The sequence below is a fragment of the Balaenoptera acutorostrata genome, chromosome 10 (genome assembly GCF_949987535.1).
Source record: "Balaenoptera acutorostrata chromosome 10, mBalAcu1.1, whole genome shotgun sequence".
NCBI lineage: Eukaryota > Metazoa > Chordata > Mammalia > Artiodactyla > Balaenopteridae > Balaenoptera > Balaenoptera acutorostrata.
In genome coordinates this window covers 99,146,398-99,165,344 of record NC_080073.1, presented here as the reverse complement: position 1 = coordinate 99,165,344, position 18,947 = coordinate 99,146,398, and the positions used below count along the sequence as shown (strand labels likewise).

At 46.1% G+C, this 18,947-nt stretch overlaps 1 protein-coding gene across 1 annotated transcript in view; it reads right to left on the bottom strand.

Annotated features, from left to right (window-relative positions):
• Positions 1–463: 463 nt before the first annotated feature.
• NEDD9 (neural precursor cell expressed, developmentally down-regulated 9) overlaps positions 464–18,947 on the bottom strand; it is a 45,940-nt gene continuing 27,456 nt past the window's right edge. Inside the window, exons 3-7 of the mRNA XM_007173945.2 lie at positions 9,392–9,493; positions 8,447–8,548; positions 6,414–7,655; positions 4,968–5,057; positions 464–2,765 (exon numbers count right to left, since the gene is read on the bottom strand). Of these exons, the coding sequence (XP_007174007.2) occupies positions 2,256–2,765; positions 4,968–5,057; positions 6,414–7,655; positions 8,447–8,548; positions 9,392–9,493 (2,046 nt within the window). The 3' untranslated portion in view covers positions 464–2,255. The remainder of the gene's footprint in view (positions 2,766–4,967; positions 5,058–6,413; positions 7,656–8,446; positions 8,549–9,391; positions 9,494–18,947) is intronic.

Below are 18,947 nucleotides of genomic sequence, written 5' to 3'. Positions count from 1 at the left end.
TACCAGAGTGAAAGAGTGGGCCAAGCATTAAAAATAATTTATGTGGTTACGAATCTCTTATTTTCATCAAATATAGTTTTCTTTTAAATATTTCTTGATGTCCATTCCAGAATGAATCGAGCAATTCCCTTTGATTCTAAAACCATGTGAATAGTAACATCCATATTATGATAGCAGAAATCATTCCACCCATCATTTAAATATATAGGCTTTCTGGTGAAGAGCAGCTTAGTTCCAGATATTTGGGTTTGGTAATGTTCACAAATTCCAGAATTTTCTTTAAATGATGCAAAATGACATGATGCAAAATGAAAAAATAGCACTCAATTTTACTCAAAAATCCAGATCTATAATATTGATAAAATCACCATAATTTAACTTTCTATATTAGGAGTGCCAAAATAAGCTAATATTTAATTTTGAGACAAGGAAAGAAATAGAGAAAAAGAAAACCCAATGCCTATGAAAACAGACATCTAAAATTTTAATGATTTAAAAATAGCCTGTATATACAATGTGGGAAAGAGAGTGATACAGATTGAACATTTTGGTTTGGAAAACGTGAAATGTCACCACTTTGCTCAAGTCTGTCATCTCCTAGAAACGCACATTATACAATGAAATCTACACGGACACTTTTCAACCTCTTCTTCGTTGATTTTTCAGCAACCTGCTTCTTCCTTCGCACACTCTTTCTTGTAACAATACAGCTTCTTCTGGCAGAGCAGAACGTCAAGAACTACAAGAGCAGTGGTTCTGAAAAGCACCTTCTAGGGTAAGTTTCACTGATTATTTTGTATCCCACTTAGATCATGCGCCCTTCTCTCCTAAATCCTTTCCTGTTCCAATGATTTGGTTGTTTAAAACAAGCAAGCTCAATTAAGTCAAGGCATATATTGCAAACCAAAACGTTTTCCAATCGGCTGGAATAGCATCATTAAATAAAAACTGGACTGATAATCCGTAATTTGCTTCTTGACTTGGTAATACGTGACTACATTTACCCCCCGGGTAAGAAGTGTGATGAATCTGATGGCTTGTGGTGTGTTTGTGCCGTGCCAACCCCAGCAGGGATGAGAGGACAGACTATGGAATGGACGGCCGCTGTGCCGAGCTGGGGGACGGTGGTGGGCGGTGTGCACAGGGTCATTGGCCAGACAGAGCTGAAACGCCTAGATGGGCTCCGTACAGCTGCTCTGAGTGCCGGGTCTGCATGTGCGTGTTTTAGGGAGGATACAGGATCAAGCATCGGATTCTCTTACAGTGGGATGTGGCCTGGTGGCTCTAATGTTTAGGTGATCAAGGAACTGGCCAGTTTCCCTCAGGTAATGGGGTAGTAGCACCTAAGGGAATGTTGAGAGTCAGAAAGGCCCCTACTTACAACTGGCAGATGGGACCATCCTTCCTTTTGTGGATGATCATAGTCTGATGTGTCTTTATGAATTCCTGCTGCAAATAATATATTTTTTGCAAATCTAAAAACATCCTTTGGAAAATCGCATGGCCAAGTCACTCATAAATGCCAATAATCAAAAAGCCCTGTGGAAACACATCCTCTCCATGCTGAAACAACCCTAAGTGGGGACATGGCCCCTAAGTACATGTGTCACTCCTCCAGCACCTAACATGTCAGAGTTTGGATTAACATATACTTTCTGAAACTTTCTCTCTAAGAGGGCTTTTTCAACCAGAAGTGAGGCATCTAGCAATAACGTGCCCAAGACAGCCAGTTTTGGAAGGGGTTTCAAAAACAAAAACAAGGCATAGCGTGCCTCCTTATTGGAAGGTGCACACCTGCAAATACACTATGTTTCCCAGACTTGGGAGTGACAGACTCAGAATAATCGCTAGTATATGTAGAGCAATATTACAACCAGCTGGTATGTTTTCTAAAAAAACAAATGCAGCATTAGGAGGTGCTTACTAAGGTGCTTCTTAATTCATGGTTTTCAATGGAATGTATCAGACAAACATCTACAAACGAACATGAACACAGAGTCATACACACACACACGGACAGGATTCTGTACAGTTTACGTCTTAGATGCTTAGGTGTGTACACAAGAACCACGCAGGAAAAAAAATGTTCCCCTAGAGTTCCCTGAATGTCTGAATGTCGTCTAACCCATCAAATGTTAAAATATTTCATTTTCATATAAAATATCTACAAAAATAGATAAGATTTACAAAAACCAGAGAGTATTTCCAGTTTTCCTCAGTAATCCAAGTCGGTCCCTCTTTTGCTGGTCTTCTTCTCAGAATGTCGCCATCTCCAGCAGAGAGCGCTTGAAGAGCTGCGCGTTCCTGGACAGGTCCGTCACCTGGTGGACCATCTCCTGCAGCGCGGAGGTGCTGGGGTAATGGAGCGCGGCCGTCTTGGTCGCCAGAACTATAGTCTTGAGCTGCTCGCAGAGCTGGTTGTTGGAGTTCATCACTTTGTTGCGAACGTCCTGGGCGGCCACCTGCCTTGTCAGCGTGTCTCCGATGAACACCAGTTTGTGGGCGCTGAGGATGACGAACTTGCTGTGCGCCACGAAGATCCGCGGGGGCTGGGCCGAGCTGAGGCAGCTGAAGAGAGCGTCGATGGCGTTGAGGAGGGAGATGTAATGGGTCTCACACTGGTCGTAGTAGAAGCACAGCAGCTGCCTGTCCTGAGCGCCCACGCCGCTGCTGGTGCTTGGGAGGCTCTGGGAGGGCTTCCACTTGGAGATGTCGTTCTCCACGGGCTTTGTGATTTCTTGTTCCAGCAACTGGAACTGACTCAGCTGCAGGGAAGGAAAAAGCCGAGTTTGTTAAGGATGAGGCAGCGTGACGAAATGGAAATTAACCAGGGCTTACAGTTAAAACGCGGGGATCTTCATCCCAGTGTGAGGTGCTTATTAGATGCCAAGACTCGTCCAGTTGCCTGGCTTTCCTAAGTTGTGAAATGTAGAGGCTCACAAAGAGGATCCCTAAGGAATCCTCCAGCTCTGACTCCTGTGATGGGACACGATTGGTCTCTTCTGTCCTAAGGCTGGAAGGCAGCACAGGGTGTAAACCCAGCTCTGTTAGCTACACCTTTACGAAGGTTAAATGAGTTAATATTTGCAAAGTGCTTAGAATAGTGTTTGGTATAATGGAGACTAGGTAAATGTTTATTAAATGTTGAGTGGTGGTCAGGGAAAAGCAAACATAGGGATCTCTTTGTCAAGTCAGTCACTGACAGTTTGCTGCTTCTGGGGGAAAGCCTTGACTTTGTCCCTTCAAGGCACTTAGATAAATGACAATTCATGACCCTTTTCTATTTCTCCTACTCTTTCTGTCCAGATTTATAAACGTTATTATCCAGCACTACAGGGTAGACTACTGCATAGAAATACATGTGCACTGTGGAAGAGAACTTCTCTAAGGGAATCTGAACGCAGGCTGTGCATCGTAACACTTAGACCCCCAGAGCGGTCGAAAGGAAGGGGACTTACACAAGGTCAGACTCAATGTTAGCTTTCTCCCTTCTCCCCTTACTGCCCCCAGCTGGTGTATTATTTGAACTGCAATGATAAGAATTTCCAGCTATTGCACCAAGTGTCAGGAGAGGCTCTCTTTTACAGGCAAGGACTATCTATCTGTGACCGGAGTTTAGGACTCAGTCTTCTGCCCTGAAGTAGGGCTGAGTCTGAGCAGGGTCAACCTCACGCAGCTTCTCCCCTGAGAAGTGCACAGCGAGCTCTCCTTTTCTGTAGACCCTGTTTTCTTCTTAGGAATTACTATGATTTCAACAAGTTCCCCAAAGCCCTGCAGTCTTACTTGGCCAAATGCCAAAGCAAACATAAACAGATACAGGGCGATGCTTCAAGATATTCAGCTTATGCCCTTCCAAGTATGTTCATAAATATATCATCTCATTAGGTCGGAGGGGAGAGGGACTTTCTCATTTTATAGAGAAATAATCGAAGTTCAGGGAGGTTATGTGACTTGCCTGAGGTCATATGATTGGTTGGCCAGAAAGCACAGATCAGAACTCTGGTTTCCTGAGTTCAGTGCGCCATTTCATGTCCCTACACGCCATTTCAGTTCATCCTAAAAGGCCTATAAATCCTCGATCCATTTCTCGTTATTTTTGTGCCCTTGTATTAGCAATACCCCTTATTATTTGCCCCACTCATGCCCAACTTTTGAATGAAACTGCCTTGCCCAAAGCCCTTAGTAAACGGACTTGGATATATTTTGAAAACACTGGATTCTGCCCTCCTCCCCTTAGATTGGACCAAGAACAGACAAGCCATAGGCTTGGGTAGTAGGGGAGAGATAGAGATAGAGATGATAGAGACAGAGAGACAGAGGGAGATAGATAGAGATAGATAGATAGATAATGGCCCAGACTCTTTTTTAAGGAATTTGATAAACCACAGAAGGGGCTGACTATTAGCGAGGAAGCTGAGATGAAAAACTATATATAGGAAAGGCTCTGAGTGTCCAGCTGTGGGTTCTGTAAAGTTACAGGGGAGCCAAATGAGTAGATAATCAGAGGAAACTGCCAGAAAATAGAGGCCAAGGAAGTCAATTTAGAGAGACACAAAGTTAGTACAAGAAGGAGAGGAAATTGACAGTCCTAGTTCTTTAAGACATGGTTAAATCTTCATTTTCTGTTCTTGAATTCCCCTATTATGGCTTTACTATAAAACACGTTTGCTGGGGCCAGCTTGAGGAGGGTCTTGCTCCTTGAGACCAACCGCCTTAACCCAATAGTCTTAATAGGTTAGATGTACAGGCTTAGCCTGGAAAAACTGCTATTTGGACCAGGTACACCCAGCTAGATTACTAAGGCCACAGACCTTCTCTTTGTTCTTATACCCTATTATGTGCCTTGGAGCTTGTTTATGCCAAAGTGTACTGGGAGGATCAAAACCATGACCTTTTGAAGTTATACTTTCCTTACTAAGTGGGAAATCTTTTCAATACCAAGTAGTTTTTGTTCTGATTGAATGTACCTGATGATGTTCCAGCTGCATCTTGTTCTGTTTGATGATATTTTCTTTTTCCAGGAGCTCCTTCTGTTGCCTCTCAAACTCCTCCTTACCCTGTTATTTTTCAACATAAAGAAAACATGACGTCACCACTATGATTCACTTATGCTAACAATTTCGTTGACAAACATGTAAATACTCTTCCATTTTCCACTGCCTTGGCAATTTCCCGCATGCCCAGTTAGGCCCTGTGAACCCCGGGCAGGGGTTCTCGGTCAGACTTCCAGAGTCACTGTGTAGATGAGAAACGAAAACTAAAACCCATTTGCAGGCGGGGTACCATGCTCTCCGCTCCACTTCACCATTTTTGGAGGGCTAACCATGGTCCCTGCAGACCTCCTCAAGCGGTACTTCTTCTCAGGGCTCTTTTCTAATAGATTATATGCAAACCCATTAACCTCTTAACGTGGGTCTAAACATGGCCCACACTGTATTTCTAGTTTCTTTCAATCATCTACAGCTCTACACCAAATTAGCATTTCCCAAGAGGCAGAGTTGGACAACCAGCCAGGTAAATGTTTAATGCCTCGGTCTACTCTCTCCCCATACTTTTCTTCAGCACAAGGTGTGGCTCTGCTCTCCCCTCCCCAGTTGTACGCAAAGGAACTGTGCGTAATAATCCTCAGGATACTTCGCGGCTGTCAGTCAAATGTAAAGAATGGCAGAATAAGATAGTAAAGCAAATTCTAAATAATGGATCTTGTAGGATGTTTTAATCCCCCGAAGGGAAGGGGCAAGCTGTCAGGATCCAGAGTCAACCTGGTGGAATTTCCACCTGTAGGACGCAGACTGTGATGGCCCGATTTCCATACGCCGTTAAGTTCTAGGTCAACTGGCAAATGCCCAGGGCTCTTCAAGCTAAGCCTATGGTGGGGTTAAGTTTCTCTGTGAGTAATTCTACACACATACACATACACAGGATAGAGCTGAAGGGACCTTAGAAATTCAGAGGTTTTCAAATCTTTTTCCTTAACCGTGAAACACCCCTCGCCCTACCTTTTTTTTCAAATAAAGTGTCGTGCAGAACCATATCATGAAATGCAAACAGAAGTGGAGCTGGTATGTTTATTTGCGGGCCCACTAACCTACTTGGGGGGCCTCCTCCTGCTTGCCTGAGGCATATCCATCAGATCTAATCCAAGCCTGTGCTTCATTCATTTTGCAAATGAGGCAATGAGATGAGGTTACATAAGTTGGTGACACAGTGTCACGGAAAAGTCTAGAGGACTCAGGACTCTCAGGCCAGTATTCTTCCTACCGGACAACATTGCCTCCAATTTGTGAACCATTCATCATGTTTCTGAACATTAATCTTGGTCTCCGCTCTGGTAGTCTAGCTACCAGCCTTACAGGCATGAGCCCCAGGCCCCTGCGTGTGAATGTAGGTGCCTTAGGAGTCCGGTTCTTTACCTGGAGGTGGACGTAGTCGTAATCATCCATCCAGCTCCGTTCAGAGCCGTCACTGCTACTACAGTCAGGGGGCTGGTCCTTGCCCAGGCTTGGGGGCAGCGGCTTGTTGAGGGCTGGAGCCTTGTGGTCCCCGGGATGCAGCAGCTGTACCTGGGAGCCGGCGTGTGGGCACTCAGCGGAGTTCGTGGTGCTCTCAGGCCCGCCCTTCCCGTGCGAGCTGCCGGGGCCCGGCTTGAAGAGGGCCTCCGCGTTGGTGTTGATGGTCGTGGTCAGCTGCTTGGCATCGTCTGGCACCGTCTTTGCCACCATCACGAACCGGTCCAGGTCATCCCATTTGTTCTGGGGCTTGTTGACGGCCAGCACGTTCAGGGACCAGCTGCACTCGTTTAAGTCGTGGCTGGTCTGGCTCAGGATCTGGTGGGAGTCCTCCAGCCGCTGGAGCTCCCGCCTCACCTTGTGCTGGAGCAGCGGCTCCGGCAGGCGGGAGGCGTTGGCCGCGGCGCCCCTGGCGAAGTGCACGTAGTCCCTCAGGGCCAGCTCCACGCTGTCGACGGCGGCGCGCACCTCGTTGACGTGCCGCTCCATGTACCCGTAGCCCCGCCAGTCGGTGGTGACCAGCGCCCTCAGGCCCGAGACGCCCGTCTCCAGGGCCTGCTGCAGCCGGTGGAGCCTCTCGATGGCCGTGTCTGGGTCCAGGAAGAGCCTTTTGTCCTGGGCCGGCGAGGCGGACAGCGCAGAGTCCTTGGAGGTGGTGGAGGACGTGGACATGGTGCTCCGGGTGCTGCCGGTGCTGGAGAAGGACAGCCGGTTGATGCCGTCCACCACGTCCGGGGGGCCTTTGGCGTCCGGCGGGCTGTGCAGCGGCACGTCGTAAACCCCGTCCCTTTCCTCGAGGTTTGCTTTCTCGCTGGTTTCTGCTGGCGGTGCCAGAAGCTGGACCCCCCGGGGGACATCGTAGGCGTCGTTCTGGGAGCCCCCGGGCTGGCCCAGCTGCGGGGCCGGGTGGCTCAGGGAAACGCTCTGGTGTCGCCGCGGCGCCAGCTCCGCTGCCCCTGCAGCGTCGCCGTTACATTTAGCGTGAAGGTCCTTCCCCAGGGGCTTGGTGCCGGCTGGGGGGATGTCATAAACGCCCTCGGGTCTGCCGTCGGGCCGGCCGGCGTGTCTCACGGGAGAGGGGAAGTCGTACTCCTTCTCCCTAAGCCCGGCCTCATCTCTGCAGGCAGGGGGTGGAATGGCGTATCCCTGAAAAGCAAGTGGAGAGCGAAGCTGTTACTTGCTCAGTTGGCTCATGTGACGGTGCGGAAGCTGAGCGGTACATCAGGATGAGGGCCAGGTGCTGCCTCCCCCTCGCTCGCCGTCCACCCCTAAGTGTCTCCCAAGGCCTGGCCCTGCCCTCACCTCCCCCGCCCTTTGACAAGTGCATCCTTCCCTGGCCTCCACGCCGCCTTGCGTGGACCCCTCCTGCCTGCGCTGCTCTCCTGGGCCCGCATTGCTGACCACCTCCTGGGTCTCCTTCCTCAGTGCTGCAGGCCAGGAGGGCAGATGATGCCTTAACAGCCCAGGCCAGGCGTCGAGAGGCCTAGGGTCTCTCCCGGACCTGTCAGCTGTGTGCTGCCCAGAAGCTGCTTCAATGTTCTGAGACACAGTTCCCTCATCTGTAGAATCAGGATAACTGTACTTCCTGGGCAGAATGAGTCCAATGCGTTAACCCATATATACACGGCCTGAGTAAGCTGTGACACCCTATATAAACATGAGCTATATGAGATACAGGAGTTGCTTGCCAAATGGAATTGATTACCTTCTTATTGGCTCTCCTTACTGACTCCCCATTTTTTTAGTGGGGGCCCCTAAATATGGAATTCCTAGAATTATCTTTATTGCCGTTTCTTCCTCCCTCCCCCCTTCTCTTCCCTCCCTGTACTCTCTTACAAAGGCTAGCTTCTCCTCTTTGGTTTGTTTATCCCAGTACACACACACACACACACACACACACACACACGTTTTTTGCTGCTCTGTAGTAGCTCACTTACCCCTTTGGTGGGAGGGATGTCATAGACCCCTTGAGGTTTTATCTCTCCCACTGGAACTGAGAACACGGGGCCTTTCACAGATGACGGTGGGATGTCGTACACCTGAAGAGAAACACCCCACCAGAGTTACCCAGCATGGAAATGTCTTATGCTTGTCATTTTTTATGTACTAAGCTTTTAATGACGGATTTATTTACCAGGTTGTGTGTTCCCTTGCCCTTCGGCTGAATTCTATGTAATAAAGTGTTGATGGAATTTTTCTTTTTCAATTTTGTATTCTTTGACTTAGATTGAATATAAAAATGATCTTAGGGCTTCCCTGGTAGCGCAGTGGTTGAGAATCTGCCTGCTAATGCAGGGGACACGGGTTCGAGCCCTGGTCTGGGAAGATCCCACATGCTACGGAGCAGCTGGGCCCGTGAGCCACAACTACTGAGCCTGCGCGTCTGGAGCCTGTGCCCCGCAATGGGAGGGGCCGCGATAGTGAGAGGCCCGCGCACCGCGATGAAGAGCTGTCCCCGCACCGCGATGAAGAGTGGCCCCCGCTTGCCGCAACTAGAGAAAGCCCTCGCACGAACCGAAGACCCAACACAGCCAAAAATAAATAATAAATAAATAAATAAAGTAGCTATAAAATAAAAGCATAACCTATTAAAAAAAATGATCTTAGGTGAACTGTCTACACTGTACTTTAAATTGTAGCTTCAATTTTTCGCTGCCCGATAAATTGATAAGCAATAAAAGCTTTGTTAGATCAAAGCCTCGATTCCCTAATAAAGCAAATCCAGAAAACATAACTTAAATAACATTGGCTAAAATGGCCCCTGGATAGACAACCTAAATAAAGCGTCACAGGACATGTACATATTTTGTGAACTTCCCTTTCCTCTGTAGCCCTGAAGGAAAGCTGCCCTCTCCCCCAGTGACCACATTTCTGGTACGCACCCCGTGAGCGGTCTGGGAAGGAGGAACATCGTAGACGTCCTTTTGGTATCTGGATGGGTACTCGTACACGTAGCCATGGCCTGTCCTCATCGGCGTGATCACCTGTGGCAGGAAGACACACGGGTAAAATTCCAAGCCGAGTCCTGAGGGCACCTCCCAGCCTCCTGATGAGACACTCCACCCTCATCTTTCACCCGACTAAAAAGAAAGAAAGAAAGAAAAAAAACAAAACACACACACACACACACACACACAAAGAAAGAGGGAAGAGACAAAAGGAAGGAGACAAGGAAGGAGACACCAGGCCCGTAAACTTTTAAATCCCTCTTGAATCCCAGCGAAGAACCATCCCCTGAAATATCTCTGTCCCCATTCCTCATGGTAACAAAATCACCTCAAAGTTAGTCAGATAAAGTCTCCATTCCCAAAAGGTACTTGAAAGGAGAATCATGTTTGAATTATGAAAGTCCTAGATCAACCCTTTGGAGCATCAAAAGCACAGCATTTAAAAAAAAAAAAAAAGGCTCTGAAACTATTTGTAAATAGAGTTCAGCCACTTAAAATTCCTCTCATACCTTCCCCAGGAAGCCTCTTCATCTGACATTATTATGATTATAACTAAAATTCCATAGGCCACTAGAGTACTTTTATGAAGCTAAGGCTCACACAGCGCTGCCCTTAGAAGCCTCCAGGAGCTTTCATTTTAACGAATGAAACACATGAAATACTGAGTCTGGGAGCCAACCAGGAAGAGAGTTGAGGTCTAATCATTTTCCCATTTCCACCGGGGAAGCAAACATCCAGACGGTACCTACGTCCAAGTGATGTCAAAAGTAAAGTACACTCATCGCAGCTCGAGCATCTGGAACCAATGTCAATGACACAAATCTCACCCGACAGGCTCACATTTTCATATCTACACACTTCATTCTGTCCTAAGCACAGGTAGAGAAACGACTGGAACTTAAACTCCTCTGAAAATATATTTAATCCCCCCAAAGCTTCTAAACGACTAGGGTCTTGTTTCTGCCTAACCCCTGTCCCCCGAATGCTAACAGCACCCACCTAAGTATTGCTCATGACATTTGCGAGAACAGACACTGCAAATTAGGAAGAGTTTGTTGTTCCCTAAGAAACCATCATCTTTTATCCTTTCTCTAATGTGAAAACTCTGGCGTCAGGCTGCCTGCAAAACTATGCGAAAAATGCTCATATCCATCTTACCCCGAAATGGGTGGAACTCAGCCAAATGCACAATGCCCTTCTCCCTGGGGGCTCTAAATGCCCAGGATCAATTTGCTTTTAAATCCCTGGTGCTTGTAGCTGATTATGTCTTGCAATGAAGGTAAAAGAGATTAGCATGCAGCCACCATCCCATCCAATCTCTCCACTGCCTCTGTTTTCAAAAAGGAATCTCTTGCTTTAAGGTTTGTTGGCATGCAACATACAGAACCACTTTACAAAGTGGCTACTGTACTGTGCAGAGCAAATCTTCCTTTTTAAAGCAGGATGCTCTTCGCTCAAGAAAGATACACTGTGTTCCCAATGCCCTTATATAATTTTTTTCTTCACTCACTATTGTCCAGGAGAGAAATGAAGTTATCTTCTCTTGGTCTATCTCATCAGCTCCTCTTTTTATAGCTCTCTGTTTTGGCTGTTTAATAGAACCTGCTCACAGCGCCGCTTTTGTTCAGTCTACAAGTTTCTAAGAGTGGATTCTATCCAAGGTTGCCAAGTTAGTAATAACGCTGATGGAAAACCAAGGCTGGTTATGCTGAAGGCCAGCAGACGGGTTTCATCTTTAGTTTAAAAAAGGGAGCGGGGCTGGGAGATAGATGGGGTGGTGCTAGTATCTGAAAATAGCGCTTGGTGACATGTAAACATAAGGGACAACCTCAGGAAGGCGAGTCGCCAGTGAGGCTCTGCCTTGCCTTTGCAGATCGTCCCTGGCAGGGAGCATTAATGCTTCCCAGTATTTAAGGTCTCACTTCCTGACAAATGTCACAGAACCCCCCGCGTGCTCTCTCTTTCTCATTTAGAGGATGCCTGTGGTCATCTGGTTTTTTTAAAACTTTGCATTCCAAACCAGTCATTTTCCTTGTTTATGCATTAAAAGAAACAGATGGTGAAAAACCACAGGGGGAAAAAGCCAACAAAATACAACCTTCCCCAATGCCAGCATCCTGATGTTACTATCCAATTCCCACCGGTCCACGAATGTCATGGAAATGGGACCGGGGTTGTGCGTCTGGTCAGACACAGGCAGGGCACAGAGTGAGCCCCTTTGTGACGCCTGAGAGAACAAGGAGCTGGACGTCCTCTACTTTTGGACCTTCTCCTCCTCACCCCATGGCTTGGGTCACTTTCATGCCAATTGTGTGTTCTCTCCTCAGAGGAAAGTGCTGACTGTTCTGTACCTTACAAAGTATCCAGTTTTGTGGTTCATAAGGCCTTTTCTTCCTGCTTGACATAGTACACAAAAACCTTTCTACTTTCCCAGGATTACTGAACCTCAGCCTATGAGGAACACCAAGGTCTAGCTAAGGGGATTGTACATTTGGGAAGAAATCTCCTGGGCATTTGCAGAGCAAGGCACTGATGTAATTGCTACACAAAGGGCATCTTAAAAACTAATTTTCTCAATGAAATCAAGTCAGGTTTTTCATTTCCTTTTTCCCTCCATTTGTTTTTCTTTCCTGCATTCCTTTCATTCTGCGTATTTATTTATAGTTATAAGGGCTTAGCCTTAGGAATTACCAAACTGACCTCTTAGTTCTTTAGCGTTGCCACAAAGGGGGCTGAACCATGGGCTCCCCAGGGCTCTATGACCGACTACTTTCCTGGCTCCCCTGCAGAGGATTTGCATTTTCCAAATATGGATTTTCTGTCCAGATGAGGAATCCAACCTTCCTTGGACGTTAGTATACTGTTCTTGTCAACTAATGGAAAAGTCTGAAGGTGGACACTTTGAGAAGAGCTATGAAGCAGAGAAGGGCAGACTAGAGACGTTTAGAAAGGGAAGAGTCCATGGAATAAATCTCAGAGGCCGAACCCCGGCAGGGGAGGATCTAAAGCCTGGAGACTGGGGTCACGTTAGCTCTCTACTAATTCCGCTTGTAGAAAAAAACAAGCAAACATACGTGACTTACCCCAGCCCACACTCTGATTCACACCATTTTGAGCCTCAGATTCTGGGCAGCACGAGCTTTTTAGAAATGTTATTAAGACTTCCGCGTCTCATAATTTTGAGAGCCGAGCATGCTGATATTTGAAAGGGGAGTCTGTGTCCGGGGTAGCAGCGAGGGCTAGGGAACATTGAAAACCACCAGGTGTGAGAGTCAGTGGGCTGGGACAGAGCCCTGAGGTCTGTCATTCGTGTCTCCACATTCAGTTGGCTTGAGTTCGCACCTGTAGCAGAGCCAGGGCTTTATGCTTAGATGCCTGTGGGCTGAGCAGGCTGGGTGAAGGGAGAGATTAGCCGGGATCCTGTGTTGGGGACACAGAATTCATACTCTTTTGAAAGGTGGCAGCCAGTCCTCAGCTCCAGCCAACCACCATCCTGAAAAAATACTCCCTGTGTTGCCAGGTCTTTCCAATTTTCATGAGAAGTCAGAGGGGGGGGTTCCTTAAAAAACTAAAAATAGAATTACCATATGACCCAGCAATCCCACTACTGGGCATATACCCAGAGAAAACCATAATTCAAAAAGACACATGCACCCCAGTGTTCATTGCAGCACTATTTACAATAGCCAGGTCATGGAAGCAACCTAAATGCCCATCGACAGACGAATGGATAAAGAAGATGTGGCACATATATACAATGGAATATTACTCAGCCATAAAAAGGAACGAAATTGGGTCATTTGGAGAGATGTGGATGGATCTAGAGACTGTCATACAGAGTGAAGTAAGTCAGAAAGAGAAAAACAAATATCATATATTAATGCATATATGTGGAACCTAGAAAAATGGTACAGATGAACTGGTTTGCAGGGCAGAAATAGAGACACGGATGTAGAGAAGAAACGTATGGACACCAAGGGGGAAATTTGGAGCGGGGGGGTGGGTGGGGGTGGTAGTGGGATGAATTGGGAGATTGGGATTGACATGTATACACTAATACGTATAAAATAGATAGCTAATAAGAACCTGCTGTGTAAAAAATAAATAAAATTTAAATGATAAAAAAAAAGAAATCTGGATTTTTATGTGATACCTGATTTTGGAAATTGGCTCAAATATTTCAAACAGCACCTTGGCCAAATGACACGTCTCTGGCCCCCAGGGTGCCCGGTCCTTGCTTTCATCTGTGTATTTCTTCCTTCCTCCTCAGTCCGAGGGCAGGACCTGAAAGCTCTTCACCAGTTCTGTGCTTTGGCAAGACTGAACCACTCCATTTTTCATAGATGCCCTGCGTGCCACACCTCTGCATCTTCACTCACAGTGTCTTTGTCTAAGATGCTCATCTTTCTTTCCTCGTGTGCAAACTTCATTCAATTTTCAGGGCCAACCTGAGTGCCTCTCTCCCACAAAGCCTTTCTCAGACAGATACAATATCTCCGTCCTTGGAACCTTCTGCGTGTGCATATACATCTCTAACACTGCTTAACCCTTGAGGTTTCACTGTTTCAGACCATCTCTTCTCTTCTCTTAGCATTGTGGAGACAGAGACCATTTCTCCTCCATTTGTATATAAACAGCAGGGCCTAGCACAGTGCCTTGAATATAGTAGATCTTGGATAAGCGTATTGACTGAATATATTAATGAACTAAAGGAAAACTCAAGGCTTTTCTTAAGCAAACTGGTGTGGATCTGGAGAGGACACTAAACAGGTCTGCCTATAGAGGATGAGGTTGGTTTCCAGGTAAGTCAGCTCTAGGATGAGTGGGACCCATGGGATAAGGGGCATGTCTTATCAGCCATGCATGGTAGTGCTGGGCAAGTGGGGTGGCCAAGAAAGCAGGGTGAATGTTAGGTAAAGTTGAGAAATCAGACACCATGGAAGAATTATCACCTGCACCACTATTTGGTGCAAACCATGGTTGGATGGCGGCCAAGAAGGGCCACTAGATGGTTTCCTTTTTCCCAATCTAGAGCTTGCATGTGACCCAAACACCTGCATTCTTCTCAGCCACAAGCCAGAAACATATGGGGGAGTTTTACAAAAAGAAATGAAAACTAACTCTGCTTTTTACCTTAACATCAGAAAAAAAATACAATAGAAAGGAACAGGAGTCATGCTTTCTCTAGTTCTGAAAATATGTGACAGGCCTGTGTTGCATGAAGTCTTCTACCAAAGGCCAAGGCCACATTGGGTCTTTGGCTCATTGAAAGGATTAGGTCTGATGAGGGGAGTGATTGAGAACGTAAGCTGGACCCAGGCAGAGCTGGATCTAGATCCTGGCTCTACCACTTAGTAGCTGTGACGACATGACCAAGGTATTTCCTGGCCTGTTTCCTCATTAGTAAAACAGAAGTAATCATAGTTAGAGGCTATTAGGAGTATTAAATGAGATCAAGTACATAAAGTACCTGGCAAAGCATAAACCCGTAATCCTCAGCTATTTTTATCATAATTGTTACCTAGGTTAAGCAGATTTTACTTTTGGGCTTAAACTGTGGACTAGGTAATTCAGATCAATCACCCTAATGAAGACAGCTTTTAAAAAGTGAGGAGAATATATGAAAAATCTTCTTGATAACATCAAAAGTTAAAAGATAGTAAAGAATTACCAGGTCAAAACTGAAAAGTGGAGAAGGAATTCATAGAGGGAAGCCCAAATTTTGAGGCTGCTTTTTCTCTGGGGGCATTTGCTGATCTAAAACAGGTCTGAGGGGCTACATTGTGTTTGTTCAGCTTCTGTGGGGGAAGGGAAACATTGGACTCTAGGGCTCCCCAAGGTAGGGGTCCTGATAACCATCCTGCAGTTTGGGTTGGGACCCTAAGGGCTGCATGCGAAAGCAAGGAGTAGCTGGAAGTGAACCTACCCTTGTACAGGCTGAAGCTAGGTTTTAAGTCATCAGGCTTGGCAAGAACATCTCAAAGCCTGAAATTAGATTTATGTGTGCTTGTGAGGCTGGCAGAGGAAGTAAAATCCTCTCTGGATTTTTACTCTCTCTGAACAGCTTTATAGGCCTTGTATTATGTCTACAAATATTTTTAAAAAACCACAATGTCCAACACACAATCAAAGATAACTAGGAACTCAGGAGACAAGACAACAGAAACAAGAACAAAACAGCCAATTCCTGCTTCCTTCCAAACAGGATGAGGATGGTTCTGTCTTGGTGATCACAGATCTCAGGGCTGTTTGCTTTCAAAATGTTTCATGATTAAACCGTAGGAGAATACAAAATTTAATCATTCCTAGATTTAAGTCATGTAAAAAGAAACTAATCTTCACAAACGTACACAGTGTTCCCAGTGAGGTCTACGAGGCAATGGGAATTTCAAATTAAAGTGGTACATGACAAGAGACTTTTGCCCTTGGTGATCATCAGTGTATTTGCTTGGGTTACTATTTTACTCTGGTCATATCAGTGTTGCCATTGTCACAGTTATCACCATAACAGCACAAGACACACCAGTGGAAAACCCCAGGAGAAAACATGCTTTATAATCTGAGAGATAAAGATATTTATCCAAGAGAAAGACAGCAAAGTCCCAAACCCAAGAGACTTTATTGAATTTCTCCTCTGCATTTCTTTTCAGTGGAAGAGCACATGCTGGGTTTGTCAAGAGGAGCTCACCAAGAAGTAGGACGCATACCCATGAGGAATGTCTAGAAGCAAAACACTTTCTATAAAGACAACTTCTGTTCACACGGTATCACTTGTACCAAGGTCTCAGCAAGTCTACTTGGGGGTGCTGCTTCCCTTGGGCATCTAGTTTGTCTCCTTAAAGCTGAGCTGGTGGGAGCCTGGGATGGGGCATAGCAGAAACAGAGGCCCCGTGGTTAGGAGAGCTTCAGCAAGATGCTGCCCGTTCGGGGGTGCGCTGGGGGAAGTGGGAAGGGAGCAGGCTGTGCTATTCATGAGGGCAGATCCTCCTTGACCACCCACCGACCCTGTGAAAGCCGATTAATAGGGTCTCAGGTCCCGCCATGTTCTGTGCTGCCTCGCACCAGCCCTACTGCTCACATACTTATCACAAATTCTCATTTCTCTCCTCCAACACTCGCCCGTGTTTTGACTCTTTCCCTCCTTCCATGCTATCAGCAACCCGAAAGAAGAACAAAACAGTAAAAAGGATGCAGAAAAATCCTCCTGTTTGACTGAAAGAATTGGGTAGAGTGGATGAGACCAAGATGGGAAGGGGAGGAGCCCGGGGAACTTCAGCAGCATTGGTCCTGTTCTAGTGTATTATTATCATTCATAGTTCTACATTGGATGTATGTACGTATCAAAAAAAAATTCAAAATCGTAAAAATAGAATTTTTTTATAATTTTAACAAAATTTTAAAAAGTAATAAGAAATCCCACTTGGAGGGGTCGGGAGGAATCTTTTGTCACCCTTTTCAGTTTCTGTATCCCATGATTTCATTGTGTCCAAGTCTCTACAATCCAAAGCAACATTAGGAATGGTGGGAGTTACACAATCCTTTGCTTCTGATATCTAGGTAATGCCTCGATAATGGCCCAGTGGAGCTTACCCATGAATCCGGCAGAGCAGGAATGTGTGTAACCAGCTCCTGGTGTTCTGCCCTAAGGCCTACTCAAGAACTGGGCAACCCAGGTGGTGCTCAGGAAACGTAATGGGTAATTGTTGGGAAGTTAAAAAGTGCCACTATGCCATAATGATTACAGTGCAGATTTATAACCTCGCCATTAACAGCACCTAAGATCACCTGAATCCAAGAGCAGGCCTCACTGATTAGCAGCCATCTTTTGCATTTTTCTAGACATATGTGGAAAGTAAAATTACATTGCTTCCTGTCTTTCTTTAATTCCTTGACACCCAGTTTTATTTATACTATCTCTGGGACCTGTACATTAACAAGAGTATTTTGATTTCTAAAACTGCCTGTTGGAAAGGACTTAAGTTCACTTAAATGCCCTTAAAAAGCATTAACAGAGCCACCACAGTATTTATTCGATCTTATAAGAACCTCTTTGTCTTAAAGCCCATGAACTGTGTGACCCTTTCCCTTTAAAGAAAACCCTAGGAAAAGAAACATCAGAATTATCAGTGACTGCTCATTAGAACTTGGATCCCATTTCCAGAAACAGCAAAGTTATCGAGGTTTGTCTGTTTCAAATCCAAGATTACTTGTTGCTTTTCTCTGACTGGATTTATTAATTCTCTATAAATTCTTTCTGCCCCACTTGGGTGTAGCAGTGAGCCCATTTATTTACTTGTTATAGCAACAATGTAACAAAAACTGAGCCCGGCCTTAAAAATACACCCTCATGGGCCCCCGAGCACCCTTAACCCTTCCTACTGCTTCTCTCGGGCTCATCAAGATTTCTTCCCCTGTATTTTGGGAGGTGATTTACTTTCCTTCAAAGACATTTTCATGTCTGATTTTATGCTAGAATGTAGCCTTTTGCGAGCCACGTCTAAATCACTGCCAGGCTCTTTTTTCAAATGAGGAAAAAGTCACAACTGAAAGCTCAGAGGTGGAATGGCGCTCCTGGGTCACTTTCCTTTGACACAGCGTTTGGGCGGCAAACCACTCCATACAAACAGTGCCCCGATTGTCAGGCCTCCAGCATGTCTCCCCTGCTGCTTTCAGGAAGCTCTTTGTGTAGCAAGTGCTAAAGCAATATTTAGTTATGGAGCGACCAAGCGCCAAAGAGCAGCTAGAAGCGTTTAAACATGAAAGAACACGATGGGAAATGACTTCTGGATTCTGCAAGTGTTTGAGGTGTTTCTCTGGACGAAGCTGAATACAGCCCGGGACAGAGATGGGCACAACACAGCCATTTTTTTTATATCTCATGGACCGAAATGTTCTTTGAGTGAAAACTATAAAAGGCACGAGCATTTTGGTTCTCTTTTTGTCCAAATAAATTCAACAAACCACTAAGCACTAAATCTAGATTTTTGAATTGGATTTTAGAGAGGTGCCCACAGACAGCCTTAAAGGGATGCGATTATGGAAAGAGGAAAGGGATGAGAATTTCTGCACCCAGATGCCTATGGGTATCGTCTCCTCCTAGATAGGTACAGGAAAGACGCTGTGACTTCACTGGGAGAAACGACATGATGGAGGACGGAGCAAGCAGCTCACACGGCAGAACTCGGCGCCAGCTCTGAATGGCGCTGACCCAAGGCTGCGGCAGGGCTGTCGCTTAAAGAGGCATCAGACCCATCGAGGGTCTCACCCAAGCCGAGAGGGTGGAACAGAGGAAACTGGGCAGAAAACGAGTTCCAGGACGACACACTGTCTTAGCTCTTGGTAACAAAGCAGGGAGGAGAGTTTTTAACGAGGCGCTCCCCGGAAGGGTTCTCATGTATGGGACCAAGTCCGCGAACTCTGCGGCCCCCCGCTCAGCACCCCGACCCCCCTCTCCCGTGCTCCTGCCTGCTCCTTGCTTTCTAAGACATGG